General features: G+C 44.7%; 1 protein-coding gene across 1 annotated transcript in view; it reads right to left on the bottom strand.

Moving 5' to 3' along the window:
• TOP3B (DNA topoisomerase III beta) overlaps nucleotides 1-15,889 on the bottom strand; it is a 138,089-nt gene that overhangs the window by 108,520 nt on the left and 13,680 nt on the right. Inside the window, exons 2-3 of the mRNA XM_086942725.1 lie at nucleotides 7,932-8,098; nucleotides 2,339-2,470 (exon numbers count right to left, since the gene is read on the bottom strand). Of these exons, the coding sequence (XP_086798851.1) occupies nucleotides 2,339-2,470; nucleotides 7,932-8,001 (202 nt within the window). The 5' untranslated portion in view covers nucleotides 8,002-8,098. The remainder of the gene's footprint in view (nucleotides 1-2,338; nucleotides 2,471-7,931; nucleotides 8,099-15,889) is intronic.

Genomic DNA, 15,889 nt, shown 5'->3' with positions numbered 1-15,889 from the left:
AAGCTGTGTCGACCCCCTCCAGGCTCCCGCTCACCGCTCGTGGGCCGGGGTCCCCCTCGCGCTATCGCCGCCGCTGTGCTGCTGCCAGTCCCACTCCTCAGCACCCGGCCGAGCCCCAGGGTCCCAGTGTCGCTTCGGATCTCCAGCACCGCAGTAGACTGCTCCCTGGCGTAGCGGCCGCCAGCACCAGCCGCGGGGGGATGGGCTCTCCTCCAACAACCCCCGGGACCGCTGGCCTCCTCTCCGTGCTCCCTCCGCGGCCTCTCCTTACCGCGCGGCAACGGGCAGCGCCCGCCGGAGTCCTCCGCTCACCTCCCACGCCGCACCTCAGCCGAGACCCTCCGCTCTCCGCAGCTCAGCTACCGCTGCTCGGGGTGACCGCCATCTTGGGTTCTTTGTCTGCCTTCCCGGTGGACGCTGCGAGCCGGTCACCTCTCCATTCCTGGCGACCTGCTGATCCACGAATCTCACCCTCTTGTCGTCCGGTGACTAAGGCTCGGTGCTCGAGCTTTCTGCCCGCCCAGAAGCGCGGGGATCCAGGATAAATATGGGATCAGGCACGGAGCTGTGGGCTCACGCCGCCATCCCAATCGGCGTCCAAGCCACGCCCCCTCCCACTTACCCTCATGATGCTGTTTTGGAAGCAAGCAGTTGTCAAGTTTGGCTGCAGTAACTGAACCGTTTTTTTACCATCAACTGTTCTGTGGGCAATCAACTTTCAATGGGACAGTCTTGGTGGGCCCTTACAAAACTCATATTTAACAATGAGGCAACCATACTGCTTAAAGTCTGACCCCTGGAAAGCCACTGAATCCACTGTGAAATGTATATTTTGAAACAGAACCACACAATTAGAAAGTTAGTTACAACTTTAAAAAAAAAAAACGACCTGTTGGTCCTTAGTTCCACATCTTCTTTGTATTACGCATACAGTCTAAAAGCTGTCGTAAATCTAAGCCAGCAGTCGCGTTTAAAAAAAAAAATTGTGCTGTGCCAAAATGCTGACCTCTCAAATTCTTTTTGGTTATAATTTTTTTTATGAGCAACCATTTATTTTCAAAGAAGCTTCTCTATATTTAAGGCAAGGACTTTCTTAGAGACAAAATTTGCTTCTTCAAAGTTGGGGAGAATTTTCAATTCTTTAAAAGGGATTCAGGGCCATTTACAGGTCTTAAAAAGTAAACTACCTCTCAATGAAGTAATGGGATAAAGTGTACAGTACAGCTCTGCCAACTGAAAGACACTGAATGGTGTGAAGGAGAAATCAGTAAAGGTAGGATTTTATTTTTTTCTGAACTAGAAGTGGTTGATCTGAGTGTGCAAGTTAACATGGGGTAATCTTCCTGGATTCAGGGACTGTGAAGCACCAAATACCCTTTAAACTGCAGTGAATTACGCCTACACAGAGTAGAGTTCTCATCCATCAGTGCTTGGTTTATTCTCTTGTACAGATATTGGGGCATGAAGAGAGGCGCGTAATGGGGGTGGATTTCAGGGCAAGACAAAGAACTTTGAACCTGAGCATGGGATTGATAGGGGGCCAATGTAGAGACTAAAAACTTGGGAGATGAGCCTACATGTTTCTATCCAAGGACCCTTCTGGCTAGGGTCTTTTGGGCTACTTGGAGACAAGAGATTTAATATTCTGTTAAAATAAAGAAAAGTGTGTTAGCGTAGTTTAGACAGGAGTTCAAAGTAGCTCCCAATACGGGTGTGACGTCCTCCGAGACGGATGGAAAGTTCTTCAGAATGGAAATGTGCAGACTACTGAGCATAGCAAAAATAGGGTCTAACTGCAAAAGAATTAACACTAAGAATACTGGTGCATAGGTAGTCAGGCTGGGTTGCCACATGATTTTTTGTACAGAACCTGGTTTATGTGGTGTGGAGTTCTTCTATATAATGGAAAGAGGCAACATTGGCAAAGGAGAGTTGTTGTCAACAGTTGGGACATGATTTCCACTGATAATGTTTCCTTCACTTTAAAAGAATGCACAGCCACTGTTATTCTGCATCCTGCCACCTTCCCCTCTCCTACATCCACTGCGTGTGCATCGTACTGGTCTTTGCACTCCCGGCTCACTCATGCTGATGGTTGCAGAGCAGAAGACAATATGCATCATGACGTCATATGGAGTACAAAAACGAGTAGGTGTCAATAAGGAATGTTCACGTCTGGATAGGGGACAACCCCAATCTCCAATCAGATGGTCTAAAATTTGACCAAGAAACATCATAATCATTACTGCTAATCATCCACCATCGTACAGATCTTTCATACACTGTAATACATCCACGCCATTGTGTTCCTTGCCACCACTTTGGAAGGGCTCCTTACCTATGAAGTCCAGAGTCATAACATGGCCGCACACCGAGGTCATCTTGAAGCGGACGCCTTGGCCCATGAAGGACCCATTGTACTCGTGCACCGAGCACGCTCCGTTCAAACCTTTCCGAGATGATGCAGATCCTGCGAGAAGCAAACCAGAGTCAGGGCAAGAATTAGAAGGGTCCGGCCAGCCGGCTCTTTTGTCCATTCTGTCTTTCAATGTCAGGCGACCCATAAGGTCAGCTGGCATGGCACAGCACGGCATAAAACAGGTAAGGATGGTGGTGGTCAACGTTCAGCAATTATAGCATCAATTTCAATGATAGAGTATTTGACACGAAAGTTAGAAAGTGGTGCGAATGAACAGCCTCGCAACACACCGCCATTTGCAGGTCTGTACCGATAATTTTCACACACAAAACACATGATTTTAGGGATGCAAAATGTACTAAAAAAACATTATTTGTAAGCTCCAATTGTTTAGAGCATAAAATGAGAATAAACTCAATTTTAAAGTGGGGACTCTATAAATGGAACTGCCAGTCAAACATGTTCAACTATAACAGCTTTTTTCAAGGCTTATCAATATGATGTAACTTACATATTTTATGGTAACGACAACTAAATACCTTTAAGACAATATAGAAATATATCAGAAAAAAATATAATCATTTTTCAAGTCTGCAGACAGTGCTGTCAGGCTTGCCATTCAGGCTGTGCAGACCTCCATATCTGTGCACCATCATAGCACATTCGTCTCCCTTACATTATTTTCCTTTGCTCAGGGATCTGTTAAAAACTGCTGGTTGACAGCAGCAAGATCATTCTTTCAGGCCGTGGTGGCATGAGGAGTGTGCGCTGAGCCCAGTGGAGGACATGAGTCCACGCTCACATTCTGCATAAATAAGTAAATCTTTATCACAATTATTTATCTACAATTGCTTCACAATTTAATTCCAAAAAAGAAAAAAAATATATAAAAACAAATAAACTTAAACTACAGCAACACTTGAAAATCGGAATTTATTAAATACAACTCAAATCTACATATATTACTTTCCTTATACATATATAACTTCCATGAACGTATGTATCTTTATATTTACTACTTTACTTCGAATTCAGCATCTCCAATGCACTACCCTATACCTCTTCCAATATATCCTCTATCTCCACTCTGACCCGTCTCAAACCTCAGTCTACTACTCTCTCCAATGCACTACCTTATTTCTCACCCTATACCTCTCACAATATATCCTCTACCTCTAATAAGACTCATCTCAAACTGAATTCTACTACTGTGGTCCCCAGAATAACCCTTTCCAGACTCTTCCCTCCTTTACCCCTCCTTGCATCATCTCATACCTCTTTTACTATTCAGATCTCCCAAACAAGCCTTTTTGAACCCTTCCTTTTGACCCCCCTTCACCTCCCCATTACTCTTCCCAACCTCCTCTCGCTGCTTTGAGCTTCAAAAAAACAATTTCTACACCATTCCTTCTTCTATCCTTCCACTATCCTTTTCAATCCAACTAACAGAGTCACATGTCCACAGCTCAAATTAAATTCATATTTCCCTATACGAATTCCCCACTAATCCTGTTTAGGTTCCAGAGTAGCGCGCTACCTGCCAAAAAGCGCTTCAATACCTCAACAGAGGTAGCAAGCGCTACATGAATGCAAACCCTTCGCTCTTCTATCTCTTCACTATCCTTTTTCAATCAAAATAAACTCACATGTCCACTGCTCAAATGAATCTCGTATCTCCCTACTAATTCACCACTAATCCTCTTTGGGTCCCGGAGTAGCATACTACTTGCAGAAAAAGCGCTTCAACGCCTCGTAAGGGGTAGTAAGCGCTATATAAATGCAATTACAATACAATTTTTGCAATAAAGGTAACTCTGGTGAATACAAAAACAGCAAATCCACCTCCGTATTAATGTCAACAGAAAAAGGAGAAACTAGGTGGGATGAGCACAAACTGCAAACCACATGCAGATGTCAGAAGCATAAACCAAACCAACAGTCTCAAAGGCTGACCGGTTAATTGTCTGGGGCACATCTTTTATTAGTGACAAGCTGCCTAAACTGGAGAACATTTTATGAAAGGGAATGAGGAGAGTGAATACACAGAATGTAACGTTGTGTAGAACATAGAAGTTAGCTTAAAAAACAGGAAAATATAACAGACAGGGAATCTTTACCTGTAATGATCCAATGTTAGCAAAGACGGCGAATAATGGTCTTCAAGAAACAAATACTGGCTGTATATCCACTGTATTTAACTTTAAAAAGCAAACATTATCCAGACGAGGCGGCATGATCAAGGTCTGTCAGCAATGGGGAAAGCATACCTGAAAATAGTAATCTAGCTAAAGTGGTGGCATTGCTTGGAAACATGCCAGCTCCCAGTACTTCATTCACAGTTCTCCTCATACCATCAATCCTGATTGGATGCTTCCCCCCTCACAGCACACAAAGTTGAGGAGAACATCTTGTACAGTAAAGGGGGGAATCGAAAGCCAGAGTCCATGGCCCACAACTAGTACTCTCCTGGTTTTCTTTCAGAGTACCCAATTTATTTTCTATGAGTTACCTGAGAATGTATGCAAGTCACTCTTCTAAGTTACCAAACATATGCAGCTTTCTTGGTTCTGAGATCCATTTTTCACGCTGCCACTTTCACTTCCTTGCTGCCTCTTCTTGCTCACATCCATAAGCACATCGAATCCATAGGTCATATGTTTTTACAGTGCATGTGGCATAAACACTAAATGGCTCCGCTTTCTGTCAGGGTAATCAATGTTATCTTCCTAACTACTTTCCAGGAGAGTGGCAGATGACTGACAAGTGGCTTTGGGTGCAGAACCTGATAATCACGATTCACGTGGCTCAAGCAGCCCTGTTTGAGGTCACTTAAGACTATGAGAGCTTTCATCTCCACCTCAGCTGAGGAGAGTCTCACAATATGTGATTCAGCAGAAACATCAAAATCATTCTCCTTGATTTCAACCAAGGGTTTTCCCTGAGCACCTCATTCTGCTACAATCCCTCTGAAATCCAGCAGCACCTTGCATGAATGTTGTGCTTTCAACAACCGTTGTTCCACTCTTGCTTTGAAATTTATCTTGGAAGTTCACCAGTTAGGACCGTTCCTTTGGTCTGAGATTAACATGTTTAAGGAAAGGGCCTAGTAAATTTGACTTGTTCGATCTTAAGGCTGTGAGTGGGTGTAGAAGAATGGCCTGTACACCTTAGCAAAAAAAGAAACAGCTTGAATGGTACCCTCTGCTACCCGGAGATACTGGAGGGCTTTTTAGGGCACAGAGATGAGATCTCATCTCCCTACCTTGAGACAAGGTCTGAGTCTTTAGTTTTGTAGCCTCCGTAGTTTATTGATTTCTTTCTTCTGGGTGCAACAAACTTATACAAAACCAAGGTCCTGGTAACTTCTATGTGGTGGGGTACATGTAATACTGTCAGGGTACATCTCACATCCACTGTAATTCTATACTATAAAGAGCTACATGTTGACGGCAAGTATTCCAAGCCTAGTTCCTGGTGATTTTTGTTCATAAGAAATTTCCCATTTTCAGGAAGTAATTAAAGCTTAGCAGATGCTCTCCCTAGTTCTGTACATACACAGACCTTGGACGTTAGGGATATCAAACAAATTCTTTTTCAGAATCCAGTTTAGCATTGTCTCACTTTTGTGAAGATGTGGTAAAGTTGATCTAGTGAGCATGGTCTGATGGAATCTCTTGCTACGTGTGTTTGTTTACCTCAAAGGGATATTGATGCCAAAAGGCCACTGATACAGGGGCCCGGATAAGAGTGCCCTCGATAACATTTAGGTTGTCTCTTCGAAGTATTATTGACAATGGTTGCTTCTGCTCAAGTATCATAATACCAAGTGATACTCTCTCTGTCATGAATACAATTATTTTGTATGTGTTAAGTTTCTATGATATTCACTACAAACTCCCCATGTCCCATAGTAACCTGCCTCAGAAGATACTTTAATGTAAATGTAAATGTATTTGAGCTTATATAGCGCACAGCTACCCGCAGTGGGTTTCCCGGCGCTTGCTTAGGGAACCGTCCAGGTATTCCCCTGTGAGATAACCCCGGCAGGGTATCCACAAGGTGAAAGCCAGGCATCCTGCCGCGAGGGGCCGTTGTGGAGATTAAGCAAGCTATTGCCCAGAGTCGCAGAGTGTGAACCCGTGAGTCAAGAAGGCACCGGAGCGAGAATTATCAAGTCCGTGGAATTTTTAGCCCAAGACCCCCCGAGGCAGGGAATTGAGCCCTGGTCCAGGGCCGATCTCAGCTTCCGGGTCTGCCGCCTCTAACCCCTGAGCCACACTCTCCTTAATGCGGTTGACACTAGGAGATGGACTCAGTGGTTTAATACCAACCATATAATTGTTATCTTTATGTGCTGCATGTACCGTGCTCTGCAATAATATGTATTTCCCTTTCATATTCTTCTTCTTCATATTAATATGGTCTGTTCAGAGCCATGAGCAAGACTCAATGGCTGAGAGGTATGTTGGCAGCATAACTAATCTTAAGATTACTTGTCATACTGCAAAACGACTGAGAACTAAAAGAATGGATCACTTACTTACAATAACGAGCTATCAAATAAATTATTCCAATGTTACTTACTGAAGCGTGTCTGACTCATTTGCAAGCTTTGTGAGGGTAGAAGTGCCGTCTATGTGCTCACGAGCATTGGGCATATTCAACTTTCACTCCAAGGTGGGTGGGTGGGGGGGAAGGGGAGAGAGAGAGTGGGAGTGTCTCTCTCTTTATGATCACACGTTCAAATTCTGGGCGGTCCTCCCAACCTCTCATCCTTTTGAAGTTGATAAAATGAGTTCCATTGAGTTGGGCAACAATAAATATATTTATGGTTTTGGGATTTGTTTTGCTCAGTCAGCAAAATGGTCTATATTACAGACAACGTCTAATAGAGTAACGTAATTCCCACAGAAATATAATTTTAAATACTTTAAAATCTTTTGTGCAATTTGCCAATAAGAAGCAATGAAACAAGAATGATGTGGATGCCAAACAATGGTAAGTAAAGGGACGGCCCTAAGCCCATTTTAAGCTTCTTTTTGTTAAGAAAAGATTTCGCCAACAGCGCATGAGCCATCTCAGGTGGAACCTAAAAAGTGTTGCAACTACAACGAAAGCAATTGAACAGATTTTTAGAAACTTGTATGAGGTGAAGGGACGTGCTCCAAACTCGCATCCCTTTTTACTCTACCCGACAGTGTTTTTACAGCATACTACTGAGAGACATTTATTTGATCCTAAATTCTGTCAAACTTGTTGTTTCTGCGCTCATTTACTGAAGGAGGCACAATCCTGTAGAATCGTTTTCACCGGAGTTACCCATTCGGTCTTTCTCTTAGGTAGCCCGGAAGAGCATAGGTCGTAATAGTTACTACAAGAGTATGTTAACGCAAGGGGCCTAAGTAAGACTATTCTGTGAATGAGTTAGTGAATTGAGCAGCAGGCTTAGCTGGTAGTGTAGACTCTTACCAAAAGGAACATTTTAGCAGCTGAATTACCTGGATCTACTCACCTTTCGAAAGGATTTTGGCAATGGACTGTGCGAGAGATGGCTTTTCAGCCACCATCAAAACAGTCTTCATCTTCAACCACAAAACACTGCAAACTCAGTAAGAATAGTGTCACGTGATGCGAACCGTGCAAAACATCACCACCGGCTCCTGGTCAACTAAGTACATCCTAGGGAGATAAAAGTATAATCAGCATAAAGTTAAGCACCCTTTCAAATTACAGAGTAAATTAAAACTGATCTCCTGACTGCGAAGCTCAGTGCATCTGAAAGAGTCAGTCCACAGCTCAGAGCTTCACGTAAAAGTTCAGAATACTTGTGAATTGAAAAAAAAATAAACTACTTGGAGCATTATGCATTATCAGCAAACATTAAATCTGTCAAATTGCCCCAGCAACAATTTACAAAAGCACAGGACCCTTAGTTTTTTCAAAGAGGGATTTGTGTGTAATCACTGGTAAGTCGCAGTGGATCTCAAAGTTCCCCAAAAGTGCATTTGAGGAAAAGCCCTTCTCTTCAGCACCACCAGGCAAACTGCATAACAAAGTAGTGGAGGCTTTGTACTACACACTATTTTGAAAGCTAGAGGCGGTTTTTGTTAACAGAGAAAAGAAATAAAGGTTTAAAATGCCTTTTGGGAAAGTTTGCTGTTGCTCTATAAGTCCCCAGGGCTCAGCACATCAACATGCATTTTAACTGAAAAGTTCACAAGTGCATTTTACAACAACAATTCAGTCCGGGGAGAGTGAAGATTAGACACAGCACAGACATGAGTCTCCCAAGGATACATTCTAAAGGTCAGAAAAGGTGTCAGAGGCATTGCCATTGATAAAACTCTCTTGGCTCAACACAATCAGCATATATCCAGATGCTAGACAGGACTTAATCCAAGCAGGGCTGATAGGCGTTTATCCATCTGATAGCGACATCTATCCGCTGATTCCTTAACTTTGACCTCACTCCAAGAGTCAGACTGGATTCTGACATTTTTCAGCAGTACCTCTGCTCGCCGGCGCCATACAGCTCCGTGATGAGGTCTACTCCTGTCAGCGTCGGATTGGTAATGAGGGCACTCGGGCAATGCCCGAGGGGCCGGTGTCAGAGCTCCAGCTGTGGGCTGCTTTTTTTGAGCAGCCTGGGGACCGATCTGGGCGGGTAGGGACCTGAGCAAAAGTGGCCTCCCTTGTCTTAATGTGTGTTTTACCAGTGTTAACTAATCTTTGCATTTTCTTTTTAACGCCCCCCCCCACACCTTTTTAATAAAATTTCGCTGAAACAGTGTTTTGCGACAACGTAATATGCAAATGTGGGCCACTTTTTTTTTGCGCGCCCGGGCCGATTTTCAATCCCAATCCAACCCTGACTCCTGTCATGACGTCAGTGGAGCCATATAAGTCCCCTCTAGCGCGTGGATGTCAGTCTCTTCTTTTCGGAGCTGTAACGCGGACCTGGAGAAGCTGCTCCTCAAGCTGTGTTTGGCCTACTTTTACTGTTTTCTGTAGTTGGGAACAGTTTGCTCAGTTTTCTCCACGTCGTCAGGCTTTAAGCCTTGTGAGTCCTGTGTTCAGCAAATGTCGGTCACAGGCCCGCTTACGGTTTGTATGTGGTGTCTGGGCGAACACCACGACACCAAGCTTTGCGGCTCCTGTCAAAAGCTGAAGCAGAAGGCGCTTAAAGAGTGCCGGATGAAGTTGCTGGTGGCGCGTATGTTGTGATCTTCGGATACTTCCCGACCTCGGTCCGCGTCATCCCAGAAAGAGGTACATTTGCAGGATCAATCTAGAAGTTGGAGCCGGTCTAGAGGACGTCGTTCTCCAGAGACATCAACAGATATGAAGCGGTTGAAATTGCGCCAGTTGAAGTAATCTCTCCTCATCCTACCAACGTCGAGGCATGGCCTCATCGGCATCGAATGTGGAGTCAACAGTCTCGACCGAGCTACCTCAACAGCAGAGTCAACTTCTACGCTCCCAAACGCCACCTCCGATCAGCCAACCACGCCCTCGCCGCCGTCCCCCGCATCCGAAGAGCGACTACAGGAGGAAGGTCCTTCTCCTACCTGGCCGCCAAGACCTGGAACTCCCTCCCTCCCGACCTGCGCCTGACCCAAAACCACCTCTCCTTCAGGAAGAAGCTGAAGACCTGGCTGTTCGAGCAGTAGCGGCACCCCCCGCCCCCCCCCCCCCCCCCCCAGCGCCTTGAGACCCTACGGGTATGTAGCGCGCTCTATAAGTGTCACTGATTGATTGATTGATTGAACAGTAAAGACTGAGGAGAATGTGTTGTTGCTGGTTCCTTCGCAGGAGACTTCTGAAAGTCACCTTGTGTGGACTGAAGCAGGGCTTTTCAGCCCATTTTTGATGTTATTGCATCTGCCCTCGGAGAGACAAATGGGCTGGAATCTTCACCAGCTTCGGGGTTACTTTCTCCCCCTAGCCTGGCTACTGAGGAGAGTTCCACCTTTGCAGATATGCAAAGGAGAGTGGCTACAGTTTTGGACTTGTCGCTACCTACAGTGCAGAGGTCTACCGACCCTCTGACTGAAGTGCCTTACCAAGGACAGACGAGGGAAGAACCTGCTCTTACATACACTGAGGCCCTGTTTGATATTTTATTAGGGGCTTGGGCCAAGCCAGAGTCAGGCGTCTCGGTGAATCGGGATATTGCTCGCAGACATTTGCCTGCACCTGGGGACCCAGTTTGTCTCCATACTGCACCTACAACACCAGTACATAAGGAAACTAGGAGTCAAGATGCATTTGGCAAACACATCTTTGCTTCTGCCAGCTCTGCCTTGAGATCCACCAACACGTCCCGTGTGCTGGAGCATTTTTCACATACTTTGTGGGATTCTTTGCAGAATTTGTTGCTATCTCGTCCAGATAACAGGTTGGTGGCTTAATAAGAGACGGTCAACAGGCAGCTAAGCTCTCAATTATGTGTGACATGGATGCTACAAATTCTGTAAGTCGAGCCATGGCATTAGCCCCACGGCATCATGCTTGGTTGGCAGCTTCAAGTGTTTGGAGCCTGTACAGTCGACTTTGGTCGATATTCCATTTAATGGTGCCCATCTATTTGGGGTTCAGGCCAATACAGCATTAAGGAGCCTCCGTGGTAGGTGAAGGAATACAGAGTCGTAAATCTTCATTCTCTGTTTATATGCTCTGTGGCCTACACTTGGATTGTATAGGTGATGCAAGCTCTTTCTTTATCAAGGGTTAAGCCTTGTTAGGGCATGGTCATGTCCATTTTTGGTGCACCGGATGGTGTTCCTGCAAAGAGCAGATGTTTTTGTTACAATACCATTTTTATTAGTGTCTTAAAAAGGTTTATGTTCCCCTTTCTTCTTTTACCTTAGAGGATGAGCTTTACGCTTAAACGGTGTATTGAAAGAGAAATGAGGTTATATAGGAGCATATGTTCCTTCCTTTGAGATAGATAATTGATCGGCAAGAATAAATACTTAGTATCTGAATATTTTGCAGGCAGGGACTGTTATTCCATATTATATCCGTTCACCGCTTAATTAGACCATTTCACTCTTGATTTGATTGTAAGTTTTTACTGAAAAGAGAAAAAGACAGCCGACACGTGTTTCGCCCTATGTGGCGGATAACGCCAGGGCTTTCTCAAGGCTAAACAGTTTCATCAATCTTTTGCACAAGTTGCGGCAGTCGACATTTCCATACAAAAGATGAACATCTCATTTTTTTAAAGAGAAACAATCCTCAGTAGTCGTCGGTTTAATCCGGTATTGGCAAAAAGTCCCGAGCTTCGAGCACAGTTCCTTCAATCCCTTTAATTCTTTAGGAATCATTATCTAGACCCAGGACCCCTGGACCTGTTTTTGTTGAAAGAGAAGTGTCTTCCAGTTGGGAAGCTTATTTATTCACATGCTTCTTTGAATTACTGCAGAATACTGAATTATTATTATTATATGGGATTTGTAGAGCGCATGGCTGCCCTATGGCTTCCCCGAGCTAAGACACGTAGTTAGTTGAAGTCAGACATACATTAAAGATATTGTTTGAACAGCCATTTTTTTAGTTGCTTTGTGAAACTGCAATTCTTTGTCCAATGTCCGATATTCCTATGGTAGAGAATTCCAGAGTTTAAGAGCTAGGTGGGAGAAGGATCTTCCTCCTCACCTCTCCCTCCTGGCCTTTGCAGGTTTTAGAAGTACCTCAGAGCTTGATCTCAAATACATATTTGGGATACAAGGGAATACTAGACACTTGATTTTCATAGGGCCTCTATTACGTAGTGCTCTATGCGTCATGACCAGAAACTTAAATTTGATTCTGGCCCCTACTGGGAGCAAATGTAGCCCTTTTAGGTGCTTTTTTACGGACTCATGAGCCGGTACATTGCACAGCAGCCTTGCCGCTGCATTCTGAACCACCTGTAGTCTGTGGGTCATATATTTTGGTGCCCCTAGGAATAACAAGTTTCCATAATCTAGCCACTAGATGACCAGGGAATGGACTACTGTCTTCCTGAGCTGAGTAGGAATCCTATCAAGGATTTTTCACAGGCTTCTAAGTAGTCCAAAACAGCCGTCTGTAACTTTCTTAGCTTGTGTCACCATGGAAAGATCCTTTTCTAGCCAAAAACCCAGATTTTGATTATTTCTTTAGGTATAGGTGGGCTGCCCAAACATTTGGGCCAGTTTATGGGGGACATGGGAACTTCCTGGTTCCGGAGGATCATTAACTCTATTTTGTCCCCATTAAATTTTAAGCAGCTTTGTGTCATCCCCTCCGTGACTTTTTCCATGCAGGGTGATAGTCTCTCAGAGTTCCCACTGTTTTTTGGGTCCAGAGGGAACACCAGCTGAGTGTCGTCCGCGTAGGACGTCAGGAAGATGTCGAACTCCTGGACAATTTTAGCAAGTGGTTCCATATATACATTGAATAATGTGGGGTTTAATGAGGAACCCTGTGGTACCCTACACCTTAATTACATCGTTTTAGAGAAGGTAGTGTTTTCCAATACTTGGAAAGTTCTTCCCTCCAGAAACAATGCCAACCACGTGAGCATGGTACCCTGCACCCCGATGGATGAGAGCTTCCTTCGTAATATATGGTGGTCCACCATGTCGAAGGCTGCACTCAGGTCCAAGAGGAGCATGGCAGCTGATTTTCCTTGGTCTAACAATGTTCTAAGTTCCTTCACTACCACCAACAGAGCAGACTCTGTGCTACGTTGTGCCCAGAAACCCATCTTGGAGGGGTGGAGGCATTGGTTAGTTTCTAGGAATTCCGACAATGATCGGTTGATATGCTTTACAGTAACTTGCCCCCACGTAAGGCATCAGGGAGATACGGCGGTAATTACCTAGTTGCGATGGATCTGCGTTAGCTTTTTTTTTTAACAGGGGTTTAATAATAGCATGTTTCCATGAAGCAGGGACTTCCCACTTTTAGTTTTTCTTATGGAGACATATTGTTACACAGGTTATTAGACCTAGCACATAGTGTGTATCTGTTTTTCCACATACTCTGATTTTCCTTGTCAAGATAATCAGTGCAGTCCTAGTTTGCGATTTATGAGGACTGCATGTTCATTGTGACTATGTTTTGTATTCTTTCAAATGCTCACACTCTTGGTTTCCTCCTTTATTTGAGAGTATATGTAATTCCCGTGTTCAGCTTTGGAACATGGTGGTTGTGTGAACTCTGTGTCTAAGTTATCTAAGAGGCAGTGTCTGAAAAGACTTTACCTTCAGGCTGTGTTTGATCACGCCTTACACAGTAGGAGAATTTAAGGCTTTATTAAAAGCTCGTAATCTTCTTCATTTTCCTACTAGGTCATCGGCATGCATTATTCTGTCTCGAGGTTTGATGTTACCTGTCTCCTTGAGGACATTTGTTCCTGCTCTACTATGCATCTGTTGTTCTCTCTACTCCTATTGTTCTCTCTACTCCTTGAGAGATCATGGTGAGTATATGATCTGTTGCTTCTTGAAGGGGCAAGGGTAGTTGTGTGTGCATGCTGCTGGCAAGGGTTCATTTTTTTTACTGTCTTGCTTTAGGTGGTATCGATTTTTAAGATACGTTTGTCAGACAGCATTATCTTTATGCAAGTCACCTACAGTGTTTATTGATCATGCAATATTCTATTCAAGAATATATCGTAGTGTTGTGGGGCTGGTTTTTCAGTTCCGTTATCTGTTGTGTATACAGGGTATACATAGGTGCATGCATATGCTTGGATACGTTTTGTGTATTTATATATATATCACACAAAAAATCCCCAGAGGTAGGATCGCACTCCGCAGCAGATAAGTTTGCACAAAACTCTTCTCTTAGGCATGTGGCTTCCCTTCCCCACATATTGTCCACAGACCTGACGCGTTTCGAAGCTTCTTGCTTCTCTTCAGAGGCCGGTAACTGACAAGACATTCTATGCGGCTCTACATGTCCCAGCTGGAATGCTTTCAATGATTACACAGTTTGAATGCTTTTAATGATTGCACAGCTTCCGGTGTGCTCCCGTTAGGGAATTGGTTTCTCATTGCATCTTGGGAAATGGAGTCTTTGAAGCCTAATTTGCACCCTCCATTGGGTTTGTCCGCAGTACCACAAGTAAAGACACTTTATTTTAAGCCCTCCATTAGGCTCCCGGATGAGACTTCACATGCCTTTAGTTTAATATCTGCTGTGCCCATCAGAACGTGACGTTACACTTCTGCAAGACCGTTCCATTGCTCTTCGGCGGTGCGTGGTCCCCGCGGCCTGGAAGCGCCGCGTACATGTCACACAAAAAATCCCCAGAGGTAGGATCGCACTCCGCAGCAGATAAGTTTGCACAAAACTCTTCTCTTAGGCATGTGGCTTCCCTTCCCCTAAACTTAAACTAAAGGCATGTGAAGTCTCATCCGGGAGCCTAATGGAGGGCTTAAAATAAAGTGTCTTTACTTGTGGTACTGCGGACAAACCCAATGGAGGGTGCAAATTAGGCTTCAAAGACTCCATTTCCCAAGATGCAATGAGAAACCAATTCCCTAACGGGAGCACACCGGAAGCTGTGCAATCATTAAAAGCATTCAAACTGTGTAATCATTGAAAGCATTCCAGCTGGGACATGGAGAGCCGCATAGAATGTCTTGTCAGTTACCGGCCTCTGAAGAGAAGCAAGAAGCTTCGAAACGCGTCAGGTCTGTGGACAATATGTGGGGAAGGGAAGCCACATGCCTAAGAGAAGAGTTTTGTGCAAACTTATCTGCTGCGGAGTGCGATCCTACCTCTGGGGATTTTTTGTGTGACATGTACGCGGCGCTTCCAGGCCGCGGGGACCACGCACCGCCGAAGAGCAATGGAACGGTCTCGCAGAAGTGTAACGTCACGTTCTGATGGGCACAGCAGATATTAAACTAAAGGCATGTGAAGTCTCATCCGGGAGCCTAATGGAGGGCTTAAAATAAAGTGTCTTTACTTGTGGTACTGCGGACAAACCCAATGGAGGGTGCAAATTAGGCTTCAAAGACTCCATTTCCCAAGATGCAATGAGAAACCAATTCCCTAACGGGAGCACACCGGAAGCTGTGCAATCATTAAAAGCATCCAAACTGTGTAATCATTGAAAGCATTCCAGCTGGGACATGGAGAGCCGCATAGAATGTCTTGTCAGTTACCGGCCTCTGAAGAGAAGCAAGAAGCTTCGAAACGCGTCAGGTCTGTGGACAATATGTGGGGAAGGGAAGCCACATGCCTAAGAGAAGAGTTTTGTGCAAACTTATCTGCTGCGGAGTGCGATCCTACCTCTGGGGATTTTTTGTGTGACATGTACGCGGCGCTTCCAGGCCGCGGGGACCACGCACCGCCGAAGAGCAATGGAACGGTCTCGCAGAAGTGTAACGTCACGTTCTGATGGGCACAGCAGATATTAAATTAAAGGCATGTGAAGTCTCATCCGGGAGCCTAATGGAGGGCTTAAAATAAAGTGTCTTTACTTGT

This window comes from Lissotriton vulgaris, chromosome 11 (genome assembly GCF_964263255.1).
Source record: "Lissotriton vulgaris chromosome 11, aLisVul1.2, whole genome shotgun sequence".
Lineage (NCBI taxonomy): Eukaryota > Metazoa > Chordata > Amphibia > Caudata > Salamandridae > Lissotriton > Lissotriton vulgaris.
The sequence above is the reverse complement of the archived record's forward strand: the minus strand, read 5'-3'. Positions and strand labels throughout refer to the sequence as shown.